At 45.1% G+C, this 18631-nt stretch overlaps 1 protein-coding gene across 1 annotated transcript in view; it reads left to right on the forward strand.

The window, feature by feature from the left end:
- Positions 1-8149: 8149 nt before the first annotated feature.
- The window catches only part of RAD9B (RAD9 checkpoint clamp component B), a 259479-nt gene continuing 248997 nt past the window's right edge, over positions 8150-18631 (forward strand). Inside the window, exons 1-5 of the mRNA XM_056518258.1 lie at positions 8150-8327; positions 9411-9587; positions 14388-14498; positions 14612-14682; positions 15666-15815. Coding sequence (XP_056374233.1) covers positions 8150-8327; positions 9411-9587; positions 14388-14498; positions 14612-14682; positions 15666-15815 — 687 coding nt within the window. The remainder of the gene's footprint in view (positions 8328-9410; positions 9588-14387; positions 14499-14611; positions 14683-15665; positions 15816-18631) is intronic.

The raw sequence follows: 18631 nt of genomic DNA on the forward strand, positions 1-18631 counted from the left end.
TTGCATGTGTGAATATTCGCATATTCCTTTTCACTTGTGGGCCAATTAGAATGATGCAAATACACTTGTCAGAGGTTCTCAACAACATCCCTAGCAACCAATAGTAAAGTTGCCCACCCCTCACTGTTTTCTTTCTCGAATATGCAAATATAACGAATACACGAAATTCGTGAATATAGGACAAATATTCGTCTATATGTTCACTAAATATCGCTAATTTGAATATGGCTAATGCTGCTCATCACTAGTATAGAGCAGTAGAAATAGTCTGATACAGTGCCATCTTTTCACACAGAACCGTCTGTCCAACACTGTTCAATGTTTCTGCAGATTCGATTGGAAATTCATTGCTGTCTATGGAAACAGCGCATTTCCGAGTGTAGAAACAAGCAAATGTGCAATGGCCATCCGTGGATACATGTGGTGTTGTTTTAGGAAGGAAGCAGCTATGTTGCTCTAATCTTGTACAGTAAGATGGTCATGGGTGCCTCCAGCTGTTGCAAAATTAACTGCTCTAAAGAGTTCAGTCATCTGTTTTTAGAGTAAAAACAAAACTGCCGTTGCGTTGCAGTTCACCGTTAAGAGCATTTCAGAACAGCAACACAAACTCATGGACAAAGCAATAAATCCCTGACAATAAGCAGACCTGTTCTGTTGGCCAGCTTGAAGAAAAGTTCTGAGGCAGTCAATGTGCCTTTACACCATGGTGCAGAATCTGCCTTCTGTCACCAATGACTTCTTAAGTATGGCAGTGACTGCACTATGGAGCCTAGGAATGAAGATTAATTTGTTGGCTTCGGCCATGTGCTGGTCACAAATAGGCACTGACAGCAGAATTTGGTCTAAATCTGGACCTATCAGTAGAAAACCGGGTGTAAATAAGCCCATGGGCATATAGGGCTAATCATCAGGATTTTTATCTCTGTAATCCTTTTGAGATGCAAGCCTTTTTGTTAATATGTAAATTAGTCTGAAATTCCCAGGGGGTGTTCCTCAGAACAGCAAGAGCCCAGGGATAGCCAGCCCATCTCTTCTTATTTATTGCCTCTAGGTCAACATGCATACACCTACCTCACCTTGACCAAGGGCACAGAGGCTGTAAATGAGAAAAGTGGACTGGCTAACCTTGGACTCTTGCCGCACTCAGGAACACCCCCTGGGCACCTGAACCTAATTTACATATTAACAAATAAGCTTATATCTGCGCGCTGGAACAAACTACTAAAATTGTAAATGGTGTGCCTGCAATACTGATGACTCATGGACAAGCCTGATGCTGCTGCTGTACTGGTTAGTGTCCCATCCCAGTAGGTATGGAATTTAACCTTTTCAGGACGTAGGGCTTATGCATATGCCCTGCATCCCGAGTCCTTAAAGGGGTTCTCCGGTGCTTAGACATCTTATCCCCTATCCAAAGGATAGGGGATAAGATGCCTGATTGCGGGAGTCCCCCCGCATGGGACCCCCGTGATCTTGCACGCTGCACCCTGTTTATAATCAGTCCCCGGAGCGTGTTCGCTCCGGGTCTGATTACTGTCGATCACGGGGCCAGCGGTGTGTGTCATCATGCCTCCGCCCCTGTGTGACCACACGCTCTGCCCCTCAATGCAAGTCTATGGGAGGGGGCGTGACAGCTATCACGCCCCCTCCCATAGGCTTGCATTGAGGGGCGGAGCGTGACGTCACACGCCGTCGGCCCTGTGGTCGCCGGGTCCCCAGCAACGGGACTCCCGCGATCAGGCATCTTATCCCCTATCCTTTGGATAGGGGATTAGATGTCTAAGCATCGGAGTACCCCTTTAACCCCTTAACGACGCAGGACGTAAATGTACGTCCTGGTGATGTGGTACATAACGCACCAGGACGTACATTTACGTCCTGAGCACAACCGTGGGCATCGGAGCAATGCCGGCATCATGCGCGGCAGGTCCCCACTGTGGATCGCAGCCAGGGACCTGCCGTAATGGTGGACACCCGCGATCCTGCCATTAACCCCTCAGATGCCGTGATCAATACAGATCACGGCATCTGCAGCATCGCGGTCACTTAACAGGATGATCGGATCGCCCGCAGCGCTGCCGCGGCGATCCGATCATCCTGCACGGCAGACGGAGGTCCCCTCACCTGGCTGGTCTTCCCAATATTCAATTTTATTACGTGTCGACACTGGTCTCTCAATTGAAGCATTGGTGGTGCAATCTGACGACTCTCCCATGGGTGGAAATGGAGGGTATGTCAGCCTTACCATACTCACTTCGTGACATTATGCACCTACCATATTGGAACCTACCTTCCCCTACTTTGCACAACCCTCTACTCAAAGCCACATACGCTGCATGGACAACATACGTAACTGCAACTACATCCCTCTCTACCCCTTCTAGGGAATACTTACCAATCACGCTTCTCCAAGCGTCTATCCCTGGTTTAGATCTTTCTACCTGGATCTCCACAGGGCTCACGCATACACAACTGCTTTATGATCAAAACCAGCTCTTAACCTTTCAATCTATCTGGGAAAACTATGCTATCCCCGTGAGAGATTTTCATAAATATCTGCAAGTCCGCCACCTCTTACACAATCTGACCCCCTCCGCCCCTCATATTGACACACTGGCCCTGCGTTGCATGGCTAGACCCCCTAAGGGTTTGAAAATATATTGCGATACCCTTAATCAAGTCTCTGCATTCACCAAATCATACCCTATGAGACTATGGGAACGGGACTTAGCGCAGTCTTTTACAGCAGAGGACTGGCAACACGCACTCAAACAAATGCACAGAGCATTTCAATGCTCATCACACGTGGAATCCGTGCTAAAAACGGCACGTTGGTATTACACCCCGGATCGCCTCTCCATAATGTATTCGGGGGTTTCACATCTTTGCTGGCGGGGTAGTGGGGCCAGGGGAACTCTATACCACATACTATGGCAATGCCCAATACTCAGACCCTTCTGGACGGACCTCCTGCAGACAACTTCTAGTGGAATTATTTGGTATGCTTCTCCCTTGGTACCCCCAATCTGTTTTGCTCGTCTTGGAGCTTGGCACTCTCCCACCTGATGATCGTGACTTATTCTATATAGTGTGCATCCTCGCTAAAATTCTAATAGTCAGCTTTTGGAAGACAGCAACGATACCTTCTAAAGACACCCTGATCAATAAAATCAACATTACTTACTCGTATGAAAAAATCATAGCCCTGGGAGCTGGGACTCTACCTAAATTTCAGAAACCTTGGAGGTTGTGGAAATCCTCAACTCATTGTAGGGATATATAACCGTCCTCAGCTACCCATACTTAATCAAAATATCTACTTCTTTTCCATTCACCCACTAGGTAGTAACCGTTAGTTGATATATAGGTGTACCATTTTGATATGTAGCGATAGACACTGTTTGCCTAACTTTCTTAGCTTACACTAGCGTATGCTCTGACCGTGGTGTATGCACTCAGCTATCTCTTACCTACCATATACCTGTTGTTTTGTTTATGACTGTTTACGGATTAGAAATGCAGGAGCCACATGGGACTCCTCACGCATATTGTGTAAACATGCTTATTTCCTGGCTACAATTTCTGTAATGCAGTCGTGTTTGTTTTAAAATGAAAAACTTGAATAAAAAACGATTTAAACTAAAAAAAAAAAAGTCCAAAATAGCTGCTTTTTTATAAAATTTTATTAAAAATAAAATTTATAAAAATTTTTATAAAAGTTTTGTATAAGCAAATATGGTATTAATAAAAAGTACAGATCACGGCGCAAAAAATGAGCCCCCATACCACCGCTTATACGGAAAAATGAAAAAGTTATAGGTCTTCAAAATAGGGGGATTTTAAACGTACTAATTTGGTTAAAAAGTTTGCGATTTTTTTTTTAAGCGCAACAGTAATAGAAAAGTGTATAATCATTAGGGGTGTGAATCGCCAAGAATTTGGCGATACGATTCGAATCGCGATACCAGTGTGGCGATTCGATATATCCTGATATATTGCGATACCGTCTAGGTGACGATACATCGCGATATATCCAGATTCTGTCTAAAAAACAATGTCTTTTACACTTTTATTAAAACTTTATTTCAATTTTATTTTTTATACACTTTATTAGACTTTTAGGAATCATTAGATTCCTCAGACAAATGAATAGAGTTCTATTGAACTCCATTGATCTGCGATCCATTGATAGAGCCTGGCTGGACCAGGCTCTATCAATGACAGAGCCACGGAGAGCAGGGAAGCAGAGGTAAGCCCTCCGGCTACCTCCACAGTGGATCGCCCGCGATCGCGCTGCGGGGGGGGGGGGGGATCGTAGGGGTTAAGGACGTAAGGGTTATGCATACGCCCGTGAGAATTCCGGTCCCTGCCGCTAGCCGGTTGGGGACCGAGATGCCTGCTGAAATCACCCTCCCCCCCCCCCATGTCGGCGATCGCAGAAAATCGCATGTCAATTCAGACATGCAATTTTCTGCTATTCCAAGCTGATCGGGTCTCTGGTGACCCGATTGCCCAGAAAATAGGGATGATCGAAGCTGTCAGTGACAGCCCTGATCATCCTGAAGGATAGGAAAGTGATTTCAGTGCTGTGATCTTCTCCTATCCCCTGGCATTAGTCAGAAATAAATTCTGACCAATGGAAGCGCAGGACAGGGGGTTGCCATGGAAACCCCCCGCTATGCCCACCCCTGGATGTCGGGCAGAACGGGGGAGAAGATGCGATGGGGCCCGGCGATCATTGGTGGAGATCAGCGGCGCAGGTAGGGAGATGACGGGGGAGGGGGCAGTAAATGATCTTTACTGTTGCCCTTCTGGTGGTTGCCAAATTGAAACTCCCAGCATGCCCAGACAGTCAAAGGCTGTCTGGGCATGCTGGGAGTTGTAGTTTTGCAACATCTGGAGGGTCACAGTTTGGAGACCACTATTACAGCGGTGCCCAAACAATGGCCCTCCAGATGTTAAACTACAACTCTCAGCATGCCTTGTCTACCCAGGCATGCTGGGAGTTGTAGTTCTGTAACATCTGTCCCTTCAGATTTTGCAATTTTCATGAAAATTGCTGCTATACAGGGTGGGCCATTTATATGGATACACCTTAATAAAATGGGAATGGTTGGTGATATTAACTTCCTGTTTGTGGCACATTAGTATATGTGAGGGGGGAAACTTTTCAAGATGGGTGGGGACCATGGCGGCCATTTTGAAGTTGGCCATTTTGAATTCAACTTTTGTTTTTTCAATAGGAAGAGGGTCATGTGACACATCATCTTATTGGGAATTTCACAAGAAAAAACAATGATGTGCTTGGTTTTAACGTAAATCAAAATATGTCCCAGTGTGTCTTAGGATTGATGACTTCTAAACCAATCCCCTTATTGGAGGGTCGCCCCTCCAGGGAATAACACCCTAAACTAGAGACCCACCTAAAATATAACTTTTATTTCATTTAAAAGAATTGGGATATTTAATTTATTACAAACACAACTGTATTAAAATTGTCAGGTTGTGTTGTGAGACACTTTTGTTTCTAGCCCACTAGGTGACGCTGTTGTATAAGTCTCAGCTTCTGATGCCTATTCACATCCAGTCATCGGCATGTGCAGTTTACTGCTAAGACTGGATTGTCCACACTCCCTGTCTAAAAACCAGCGTACCCTGCCTTAACGTTTCGCTAGACCCCCTAGCTTTATTTGTCCTTTTGATAAAGCTAGGGGGTCTAGCGAAACGTTAAGGCGGGGTACGCTGGTTTTTAGACAGGAAGTGTGGATAATCCAGTCTCAGCAGTAAACTGCACATGCCGATGACTGGATGTGAATAGGCATCAGAAGCTGAGACTTATACAACAGCGCCACCTAGTGGGCTAGAAACAGTTATTTACAAGTTTCTGACCACTTATAAAATATGTTCAATGTGTTCAACTACGGATACTGGAAGCCTGTGCTAGCATTTCTTCTGCGGTGTTGCTATCAGTGTGTGAAGAGTGGGTGAAGAGGGTTGCATTGACAATCCAACACAATGGGCAGCACATTGAACACATTTTATAAGTGGTCAGAAACTTGTAAATAACTCATGAAAGAATAAAGTTACGTTAAAACCAAGCACATCATTGTTTTCTTGTGAAATTCCCAATAATTTTTATGTGTCACATGACCCTCTTCCTATTGAAAAAACAAAAGTTGAATTCAAAATGGCCAACTTCAAAATGGCCGCCATGGTCACCACCCATCTTGAAAAGTTTCCCCCCTCACATATACTAATGTGCCACAAACAGGAAGTTAATATCACCAACCATTCCCATTTTATTAAGGTGTAGCCGTATAAATGGCCCACCCTGTACTTTGAAGCCCTCAAATTTTTTCAAAAAGTAAAAATATGTCCATTTTATGATGCCAACATAAAGTAGACATATTGTATTTGTGAATCAATATAAAATGTATTTTGAATATCCATTTTCCTTACAAGCAGAGAGCTTTAAAGTTAGAAAAATGCTAAATTTTCATGAAATTTTGGGCTTTTTCACCAAGAAAGGATGCAAGTAAAGATGAAAATTTACCACTAAAATAAAGTAGAATGTGTCACGAAAAAACAATTTCAGAATCAGAATAATCGGTAAAAGCATCTTAGAGTTATTAATGCATAAAATGACAGTGGTCAGAATTGCGAAAAAGGGCTGCGTCTTTAAGGTGAAAATGAGCTGCGTCCTTATTAAGCGGTTAAGGTAAGTGACATATACCTGCAGAAATCCTAGTGACTTCATTGGGGCCATTAACCCCTTGGGGACAGAGCCCATTTTGACCCTAAGGACCAGAGCATTTTTTGCACATCTGACCACTTTCACTTTAAAGGGAACCAATCATCAGATTTTACCCTATATAATGCTTAGCAAAGCGTTATATAGGGTAAAATTGTTGTCCTCACCATCCCCGGGGGATGCTCCTGCCCCCAGGGATGGTGAAGATATGAAGTTATAAACTAATCACCGCCGCCACCGTAAGTAGTCACCTGGGCGGGGAGCTCTTCTTACCAACTCCCGTTCTTCGGCCGGCAGCGACGCCCCTCCGCTTGATTGATGGGCCGCGTCATTGTTCCGCTCACTGAGCAGACGGAGCATAGAGATGACGCTGCCCATCAATCAAGAGGAGGGGGCGTCGCTGCCGGCCAAAGAACGGGAGTTGGTGAGAAGAGCTCCCCGCCCAGGTGACTACTTACGGCGGCAATGACTAGTTTATAACTTCATATCTTCACCATCCCTGGAGGCCAAGCGTTATATAGGGTAAAATCTGATTATTGGTTCCCTTTAATCTCTTAAGGACGCAGGGTGTACCTGTACGCCCTGCCCCCGTTCCCGGTATAAAATACCGGGTCGGTCCCGGCAGCTAATGACAGCCGGGACCCTGGGCTAATAGCGTGCGGCACCGATTGTTGTGCCGCGCGCTATTAACCCTTTAGACGCGGCATTCAAAGTTGATCGGCGCATCTAAAATGAAAGTAAAAGCTTCCCGGCAGCTCAGTCGGGCTGATTGGGACCATCGCGGGGAAATCGCGATGTCCCGATCGGCTAGAATGCGAGCGGAGGTCCCCTCATCTGCCTTCCTCGCTACAGATCGGCAATTGATTGCTCCAAGCCTGAAATCCAGACCGCCGACTACACTGATCTTTGCCGTGTCAATGCACGGCAATGATCTGTGTATGAGATCGGTATGTGCAGTGAAATAGCCACCGGGGGGGCTATAACACTGCAAAAAAAAAAGTTAATAAAGATCATTTAACACCTTCCCTAATAAAAGTTTGAATTACCCCCTTTTTCCCAGGGGGTAATTCAAGAGTGCCCAAGTCATTCTCTAGTATTGATTTGGCCTTTTCCTCCTCTGACCGTTTGCCTCTGGTGAGTGATGCGGTGTACACCGTTAGGGGGATCTCTGACCACTCAGCACTCTTCATTTCCCTAGGTCTAGGCCCTCGTCCCTCCTCGGTGTGGCGGATGCATCCTGGCTTGTTACGGGAGGAGGTGATAGCATCACTGTTAGACGCCCACAATAGTTTTGGGAACATAACAGATCCCACCTGGATGTCCTGGTGCAATGGGATGCCTATAAAGCTCATGTTCGGGGGGCCTTTGTGGGGGGGGGGGGGGGGCGGCCAGAGACCGATGTATGCACTTAGAGAATGGACATTGCAAACTGAGATAGGGGTCTTTGAGGCGGAGGTAGTGAGGGACCCGTCCCCAACTGTTGAACGGGAATGGTTGAAGACCCAGAGAGCTCTCGTGGTTCAGAAGAGATTAGTTGATAGGGAAGCCACCATATTTGAATTTGGGGACAAAAACGGTAGGTAGTTGGCTTATCTGGCTAGGGAGAGTAGGCCGGTGGCAGCTATTCCGTGTATCAGAGAGGCTACCGGGGTTTTGGTGACTGACCCGGCCTCTATTAACGCTGTATTTCGTGATTTTTACCGGGTTCATATACCTTCCAGATTCCAGGTGTTCCTGAAGGCTTAGTATACTTCCTTAGGAATTTGTCCCTTACGCCCTTAACTAGAGCTCAGGCTGATGCTTTGGATGCCCCCTTTACAGATGATAAGATTTCACTGGCTATTTCTGCACTGCAGCCAAGGAAGACCCCGGGATTAGATGGCATGATTGGGGATCGGTACAGGATGAATGAAGAGAGGCTGATCCCTATATTACAAAACTTTTTTAATGCAGTATTGGAAACTGGACGAATCCCTGACTCCATGAGGGAAGCTCTGATTGTAGTCCTCCCCAAACCGGGCAAGGATCCGACTCTGCCGGATTCCTATAGACCAATCTCACTCCTTAAAGTTGGTATTAAAATCTTGGCTAAATTGTTGGCTGATTGGCGGCAAAAGGTTGTAGCCATTGTCATTCATCCTGACCAGACTGGTTTTATGCCGGGGAGGGCTACGGATATCAATGTCCAGAGATTGTACCTTAACATAGCTGCGGCGGCAGGGGGGCCTCTGGGGGCTACGTGGTCAGCCTAGACATTTACAAGGCCTTTGATTCAGTGGAATGGTTATATTTGAGGGGTGTCCTGGGAGTCCTTAGATTTGGCCCCCGGTTCCGGGCTTGGGTGAGGCTGCTGTATGATAGTCCCAGGGCAAGGGTTAGAACTAATCTGGAGGTTTCTGAGGCCTTTGGGTTGGGCAGGGGAACGCAGCAGGGTTGTCCTCTGTCTCCCTTTCTGTTTGCCCTAGCGGTAGAGCCCCTGGCTGCGGCCATCCGAGCATCCCCTAATATTCATGGGATCTGTAGAGGTGGATGATATGTTGGTTTATTTGGCAGAGGTTCAGGGTTCCCTAGGGGCCCTGTTCTCCCTCTTGGCAGACTTTGGTTCTTTTTCAGGTCTCAGGGTTAACTGGGGTAAGTCCTCCTTGATGGCCCTTTCTAGGACGGCAGACTCCGTGCCGCCTCTTCCCCACGGGCTGCAAGTTGTCTCAGTTCAGATACTTGGGAGTAGAGGTTTCTTCTTGTGTGACGGAGTTTGTCAGGTTGAATTTAACACCGGTGTTGGAGTCTGTGTCTGATAAATTACAGGCTTGGTCCTCCTTACCCTTCTCTTTGGCTGGTAGGATTAATATTTTTAAGATGATATACCTACCCAAATTTCTGTATCTATTTCATCTTTCTCGGATAGTTCCCCCCCAAAACCTTTTTTAATAGGCTGAGTGGTGTTTTGAGGTCCTTCTATTGGCAAGATAAACCTCCAAGACTGGGTCAGGCACTGCTCCAGGCATCCAAACAGCGGGGTGGTTTGGCTGCCCCTAATATGCTTGATTATTTCCTAGCCTCTCAATTGGTGTATCGACCTGGATATGGCGAATGTGGCTACTGCCTTGGCGGGAGCTCTTATGGGTTTATATGTAACATTGACTAACGTCCTTCCTCCAGATTGTTGTTCCCTATCAAGACAGTGGCTGAGGTGTGGTTGGTGGTTTCCAGACGCTTTCCTCTAGCGGTAATGTCTGCTAGGGCACCTTTGTGGGGGAATCCTCACTTTGAGCACCAGCAGGGGTTAAAGGCTGCTGGTTTCTGGAGCGATCATGGAGTTAAATTTGTGATGCATTTATTTGGGGAGTTCTCCTCCTTTCAGGAGATCTGTGACTGCTTCCATGTCCCTCGAGGTGCCCAGTTCAGGTACTTCCAGCTGAGACACAGCTTGATGTGACTCTGGCGTTTTCTGATGTGGAGCTGCTTCTGGGTACCGCCGACCTCGCTAAACCCCTGACCCAGGTCTATGCTTTGCTGCAATCGGTAGGTCCTGATCTGTTTGGGTTGGCATTTGTGAAGTGGGTGGCGGGTATCCCGGAGTTGACTGAGGATCACTGGCAAGAAGTTGCCAAAACATTTTACCCTACGGTGGTTAGTGCGAGGGATCTGCTTATTCAGAGGAGGCTGGTCCTCCGTTTATACTACACTCCGGTTAAACTGTTTCGTTTTGGGGTCTCCTCCTCGGATACCTGTTTTAGATGTGGTACGGATGTGGGTTCCTTTTTTCATGCAATGTGGAGTTGCCCCTGTGTAGAACCCTTCTGGAGGGAGGTGATGCAATTTATGGCTGATCACTTAGACTTTCCCTATGTGTGTTCCCGGTTGTCTGTCTACTGGGTGTTATTAATGACTCGGCAACGGGCTCCCATAGGTGCCATCTAGTTCGATTTTTATTAAGGTAAAGTATTGATTATGGCCTGGAAGGATACCTCTACCTCCCCCCCCCCCCTCCTTTCGAGATGGCTTAACCTAGTCAATAAATATGTACCACTGTATAGGATGCTGTATATTAGCCGTAAATGCCCCGAGAAGTTTGATAGGGTGTGGATGCCCTGGCTTGTGCTGGGTGAGTCGGTGGTCCTCCCTGAGAGGGTTAGTTCTCCGAGTTATTTTGGCTGGCTGGACTTGCTAGGGAGGTAGGTGGAGTGCTCCGGGAGTGTGTAAGTGTGAGAGTCTGTTGTTTGTCTTAGTGTCTGTTATGTATCTGTGGGCCGGCTGAGGTCTACCTGGAATGTGAATTTGGTCCTGCAGTTCTCTTTTCATGATACGCTGTTTTGGTGGGCGGGTGGACTTTTTGCCGGGCCAAATGTTGGTGTAATGTTTTGTTTTTTGCTGTATGTCGGTTCATAAAAAGTTATAAATAAATAAATACTTTTTAAAAAATTTTTTGGAGTGTTTCACCAAGAAATGATGCAAGTATCGACGAATATTTACCACTAACATAAAGTAGAATATGTCACGAAAAAATAATCTCTGAATCAGAATTAAAAGTAAAAGTAACCCAGAGTTATTAATGCTTAAAGTGACAGTGGTCAGATTTGCATAAAAGGGCTGTGTCCTTAAGGGATTAAGAAAATACAGACTCTATACCTGACCCCCTAAACAAATTCAGACCCTGGACCTGATCTCCTAAAAATAAATAAAAATAAATAAATAAAATAAAAAATACAGACCCATACATGACCCTTTAGAAAATGTAGACACCTAAATACAGTAAAATCTCCCTTAGCTGACACCACCCATTAGCGGACAGTTTTTAATTCCCTGGCAGAGTCCCATAAGACTTAATGTATTTGCATCCTCCGAATAGGGGACACTACCAATAGCGGATGCGAACACACCCAATAGGGGACAAAACATTCCCATTTGGGGATAAAACATTCCCAATAGGGGACAACCAGGCTTTTGTGCTTGCCCTACCTTGCACACAGGGCCTCCATCAGAGGTACAGTCAATACCCCAGAAAGGGGCGCCACATCACCTTGCAGCAGCCCAAGCACAGAAGCAGAAGAGCAATGTTTAAACTAGGGATTGACCGATATCGTTTTTTTAGGGCCAAAACCGATAATCTGTCACCTTTCAGGCCCATAGCTGATAACTTATAAAGATATTTCGGTATAAGTTATCGACTATTTCAACCCCCCCGGCGGGGCAGAAGGCGTTGCAGATCAATGATTTAAAGCGGGCGCTTTAAATCAATGAACTGCAGTGGCTTTTGACGGGCCAGAGACCACCGCCGCTGCCTGCTTCTCTTCCCCTGCCTGTCCTGGGTCTAACCACCACAGTTGCCCCATTGCCTCCCGCCCCATCCTCTGCCCACATACCGCCGCTGCTGCCCCATCGCCTCCCCCCCCATCCTCTGCCCACATACCACCGCCACTGCCCCATCGCCTCCCCCCCCATCCTCTGCCCACATACCGCCGCTGCTGCCCCATCGCCTCCCCCCATTCTCTGCCCACATACCACCGCCGCTACCCCATCGCCTCCCCCCCCATCCTCTGCCCACATACTGCCGTTGCCGCATCGCCTCCCCCCCCATCCCCGGTGTTATAATTACCTGTTCCCGGCGGTCCGCGATCCTTCTGGCTCCGTCGGTGTCCTGCGCTGTCACTGTGCGTACTAACTGTGACATCGCGTTGGCAACGTCACTCGTAATTACGCAGCGCACAGCAACAGCGCAGGAGCCAGAAGGATCGCAGACCCCCGTGAACAGGTAATTATAACACCGGGGATGGGGGGAGACAATGGGGGGAGGGGGGCATTATCGGTAATTGCCGATTATCGGTAATTACCGATACCGATAATGTCCAAAAATCGCGATTATCGGCCGATAATATCGGCCAAACCGATAATCGGTCAATCCCTAGTTTAAAAAGTGGTCTCCTGCTTCTGTTCTCCGCTGGCCACATCATTCACAGCCCCCCCCCCCCCCCCCCCCCCCCGTGCCACTATATTTCCCCTGTGCCAAATCATCCCCCCCATTACTCCCTGTGCAATGTCATTTCCTCTTGATATCCCCCCCTGTGCTATTTCATTCCCCCTTTATTACCCTTTGTGCAAATTCTTCGACCCCTCTTTACCACCCCCTGTGCCATTTCATCCCCCCTTTATCTCCCTGTGCCATTTCATTTCCCCTTTGCCACTTTATAAAGAGGGGGGTGATGAATTGACACAGTAAGTGGAAATGAAATGGCACAGGGAGATCAAGGGGGGATAATTTGTCACTAGGGGAATGAGGTGGCACAGGATATAATGGATGGGGGGATGAAATAATACGGGGGAGGGATAAGGTGTGATTAAAGGGCACTGGGAGATTCTACTGTTATATTGCTTTTTATCATGTTTTATAAGTAATTACAGTCTGGAGTGAGTACAGGACAGTATTCGGTCATTTAGAAAGATTTGTGAGCCTTTTTTCCCAATATGAGAAATGTATCAATAGCGGACACTTTTTTTTTTTCCCATGAGTATTCGCTATTGGGAGATTCTACTATATAACCCCACACTGGAGATGCATCTCCAGTCTGCGCCTGATCACATATGACCTCTTTAGCGGCTGATATGACCTCTTTATGTACATATGACCAAAGAAGTCCTATCAGTCCTATAGTCATAACAGCCCCTAGTCTAAAAAGAATGTCAGTTCATTCATAGTGATGCCCGTTGAAGAGCCACCTCACACATGGGGAGGGGGGGCATGTTATGGCACATGAGGGAGATTTCAGTCTGACACCCAAAATCTTCCAAAATTTAGGCCCCCTTCACACCACTAGATTTCAATGGGAGTTCAGCTGCTTAGTTGACACATTGGAAGTTTTGTCACAGAACTCCTGACAAGCAATTGGATTCCGTCAGCAGAAGTGCCATTTGGTAATGGGACAGTGCTTTTCCCCGTGTCAATTCCAGCAGATTTTTAACACCGTGGATCCATTGAGGAATTTCAGTGAGGAAATTCCTCCCTGAATTTCTATAGTGTGAACGGGTCCTTATACACTTGTTATCTTGTCTTGTTACATAATATACTTTAAAAAGCAACAAAAATAAATAAAAATAAAACAGCAGCAGTACATTTGTCTCACCATTCTCCTGCTGTAGTTCTTATATAAAATCAAAGCTCTTATAAGCTTTATATGAAATGTAAGGCTGGGTTCACACTATGATTTACTTAAATGGGAAACTGATACAGCTGGGGGGAGCGAAAAACGGGCACTCCCGTTACCGTATCCCAGCCGGACTCGGACCGTATCTAATTCATTTCAATAAGTCGACCAAAGTCAAACAGTGACTCCAGTCGGCTCATTTTTTCCCTGTATCCGGTTTTCTGACCGAACCTAAAACCGTGGTATGCTGCGGTTTTAGGTCCGGTCAGAAAACCAGATATGGGGAAAAATTGAGCCGACCGGAGTCACCGTGTCTCCGGTCGGCTATATTGAAATTGATTATATACAGGTCGGGTCTGTCTGGGATACAGGAGCACCCGATTTTTGCTCCTGTATAGTTAAATCGTAGTGTGAACCCAGCCTAAGATATCTGACAGCTTTAGGAAATCCTGTTCATAATGCTTTTTTTATGTAACTTTAAAATAGTGTTCCCATAGCAACCAATCACACCTCAGGTTTCATTTTACCAGTACAATCTGAGAAAGGAAAACTGAGATGTGATTTGGTTGCAATGGAAAAACCAAACAGTTTTGTCCTTAGGCAGACTGGTAAATCAAGACCAATGTGCTTAGTTAAAGGTTTATTCTGTCATAGATTTTCTGCATGTTTTGTTTATTCACTACAATATTACCAACCTGCACTCTTGTTTTGTTTATGTAAGTGTTTGGAAAAGCGATTCATTCCCTTTCACGAATCGGTGATGAGTTGTGGTTTGACCCATTAGATAAAGGTGTAAGTATTTACTGATTCCTTTTATTATCTTTTTTATGTTAGAAGATAATGATCATTGCAAAAACTATGCATTTTTGAGTCTAGTGGAGGCAAGTCCCGACAGTTAAGGCCCCTGAGACTTGCATCCGTAATATGGACTTAATAATGTTCATAATCAGAGCTTCTCACCATTTATACTGATGATGGCTGGGGTTATAATAACTTAAAGGACAAATCTTATACCAAAAAACATGTTTTAAATCACGGGGGGTCTGAGCGCTGTGGCCCCCCGCGATCGTCTGTACGGAACGTCTTTAGCACAGTAGCGCTTCACAACTCCCGCCCGAAGTGGAGGTCGCCATGCCACCTCCATAAAGATCTATGGGGGGAGCCAAAGATTGCCGAATGGCTCCCCCATAGAACTATATGGAGGGGGCGTGGTGACCTCCACTTCTCGTGTGGGGCTCTGTACAGATGATTGTGGGGTGACCAGCACTCTAACCCCCAGCGATCTAAAACTTATCCCCTATCCTTCTGATAGGGATACGTTTTTTGATATGAGATTTGTCCTTTAAACAGTTTATCCCACAAACAGTTCTCACACATAGAACAATGCCTCATAGAGCCAAAAGAAAAAAGCTCTTTATGTCTGGACTATGCATAGCATAAAATCCTTCCATTTGTATTTAATCTTGATATTGCATGTAACTACATAGGTTCCTACATAAGAACAACTCAAAGAACTCTAAAAATCAACACCATGTTTTAGCCACTCACTGAACCTTACACATTGTAAACAAATAACTCCACACCCTTCAGATGTATGGGAAATCATTACAAATAGCCACAAAAACAGAGATATAAAAACTGGTTACAAAGCTTCAGGGGTCATGGACGCCTGGTGCAGAATTATATTTTGTGAGAAGGTTTGGTAAATATTTAATATTTTTGCTGATATGGACAGGAGACAGCATTGGCTTTCATTTAATTAACTTTTTTCACAGCTCGCCTTGAGAGTAGTGAATACTTCCAGATCAGCATACGCCTGTATCTTTTTTTCGTCCTTCTTTTTCCATAGCTACCAAAAAGCCTTTATCCATGAACAAGGTCAAGGACATGTTCCCCTGCAACTAAATTTAAAATTCTCAATAAAGGTAAATTTGGTTTCTGTGACCTTATAGTCTGTTGCTTACACTTATATAATGAAAAATGCATTTTAGTACAGAAATTGCATTTCAAATAATTTGACAAAAAAAAAAACCTGATTTACATTTTTTTTTTTATCATGGAAGTATCTTATATGTCTGTACATCAACATGTATTGTATAGAAAGGATAGTACTCACCACACCTCTTCTTCTGTACTGTTCTTTATTCCGATATTCACAATAAACAAAGTTTAAAAGCGGGCAGCGGCATGATGCGTTCCTGCATGCGTACGCCGGTGATGCTGCTGCCCACTTTTAAACTTTGTTTAATGTGTATATCCGAATAAAGAACATTACAGAAGAAGAGGTGTGGTGAGTGCTATCCTTTCTATACAATACATGTTTATGGATCTGGCGATATGTGCATTGTAGGAACAAGCACCCCCACCGATATGCTTAAACCTGCACCCATTGAGGAATCGTTGCACCTGCTGCACAAATAGTGCAGTGCCAGACACAATCTACAGTTTCTACTACAATATGTCAGTACATCCCTCACATTTTTGTAAATATTTAATTATATATTTTTATGTGACAACACTGAAGAAATTACATTCTGCTCTGTAGTGAGTGCACAGCCTGTATCACAGTGTTTAACCCCTTAAGGACCCAGCCATTTTACACCTTAGGACCCGGCCATTTTTTTGCACATCTGACCACTGTCACTTTAAACATTAATAACTCTGCTTGAAAGGAAAATGGATATTCCAAATAAAAAAATTTTTATTCACATATACAATATGTCTACTTTATGTTTGTATCATACAATTTATGTGTTTTTACTTTTGGAAGACACCAGAGGGCTTCAAAGTTCAGCAGCTATTTTCCAATTTTTCTCAAAATTTCCAAAATCACAATTTTTCAGGGACCAGTTCAGGTTTGAAGTGGATTTGAAGGGTCTTCATCTTAGAAATACCCCACAAATGACCCCATTATAAAAACTGTACCCCCCAAAGTATTCAAAATTACATTCAGTCAGCATTTTAACTCTTTAGGTGTTTCACAGGAATAGCAGCAAAGTGAAGGAGAAAATTCACAATCTTCATTTTTTACACTCGAATGTTCTTGTAGACCAAATCTTTGAATTTTTACAAGGGGTAAAAGGAGAAAATGTATTGTTATTTTTGTAGCCCAATTTCTCTCGAGTAAGCACATACCTCATATGTCTATGTAAAGTGTTCGGCGGGCGCAGTAGAGGGCTCAGAAGCGAAGGAGCGACAAGGGGATTTTGGAGAGTACGTTTTTCTGAAATGGTTTTTGGGGGGCATGTTGCATTTAGGAAGCCCCTATGGTGCTAGAACAGCAAAACCCCTCCACATGGCATACCATTTTGGAAACTAGACCCCTTGAGGAACGTAACAAGGAAAAAAGTGAGCCTTAATACCCCACAGGTGTTTCACGACTTTTGCATATGTGAAAAAATATATAATTTTTTTCACTAAAATGTGTTTCCCCCCAAATTTCACATTTTTGCAAGGGTTAATAGAAGAGAATACCCCCCAAAATTTGTAACCCCATCTCTTCTGAGTATGGAGGTACCCCATAAGTTGACCAGAAGTGCACTACGGGCGAACTACAATGCTCAGAAGAGAAGGAGTCATATTTGGCTTTTTGATAGCAAATTTTGCTCGGTTGGCATGTCGCATTTAGGAAGCCCCTATGGTGCCAGGACAGAAAATAAACCCCCATGGCATACCATTTTGGAAACTAGACCCTTTGAGGAACGTAACAAGGGGTACAGTGAGCATTTACCCCCCACTGGTGTCTGTCAGATCTTTGAAACATTTTTTATTTGCACAGCCCACTGTTCCAAAGCTCTGTCAGACACCAGTGGGGTGTAAATTCTCATTGCACCCCTCATTACATTCCGTGAGGGGTGTAGTTTCCGAAATGGGGTCACGTGTGTTTTTTTTTTTTTGCGTTTGTCAAAACCGCTGTAACAATCAGCCACCCCTGTGCAAATCACCTCAAATGTACATGGTGCACTCTCCCTTCTGGGCCTTGTTGTGCGCCCCCAGAGGACTTTACGCCCACATATGGGGTATCTTCGTAGTCGGGAGAAATTGCATTACAAATTTTGGGGGGCTTTTTTCCCTTTAACCTCTTGTCAAAATGAAAAGTATAGGGCAACACCAGCATGTTAGTGTAAACATTTTTATTTTACACTAACATGCTGGTGTAGACCCCAACTTCACCTTTTCATAAGGGGTGAAAGGAGAAAAAGCCCCCCAAAATTTCTCCCGAGTACGGCGATACCCCGTATGTGGCCCTAAACTGTTGCCTTGAAATACGACAGGGCTCCAAATTGAGAGCGCCATGTGCATTTGAGGCCTGAATTAGGGATTTGCATAGGGGTGGACATAGGGGTATTCTACGCCAGTGATTCCCAAACAGGGTGCCTCCAGCTGTTGCAAAACTCCCAGCATGCCTGGACAGTAAACGGCTGTCCGGCAATACTGGGAGTTGTTGCAACAGCTGGAGGCTCCATTTTGAAAACAGTGGCGTACCAGACGTTTTTCATTTTTATTGGGGAGGGGAGGGGGGCTGTGTAGGGGTATGTGTATATGTAGTGTTTTTTACTTTTTATTTTATTTTGTGTTAGTGTAGTGTAGTGTTTTTAGGGTACAGTCACACGGGCAGGGGATTACAGCGAGTTTCCCGCTGTGAGTTTGAGCTGCCGCGCAAAATTTGCTGCATCGCAAACTTGCAGCCTGATACTGACTGTAAGACCCCTGCCAATGTGAATGTACCCTGTACATTCAC

This window comes from Hyla sarda, chromosome 1, assembly GCF_029499605.1.
Source record: "Hyla sarda isolate aHylSar1 chromosome 1, aHylSar1.hap1, whole genome shotgun sequence".
Lineage (NCBI taxonomy): Eukaryota > Metazoa > Chordata > Amphibia > Anura > Hylidae > Hyla > Hyla sarda.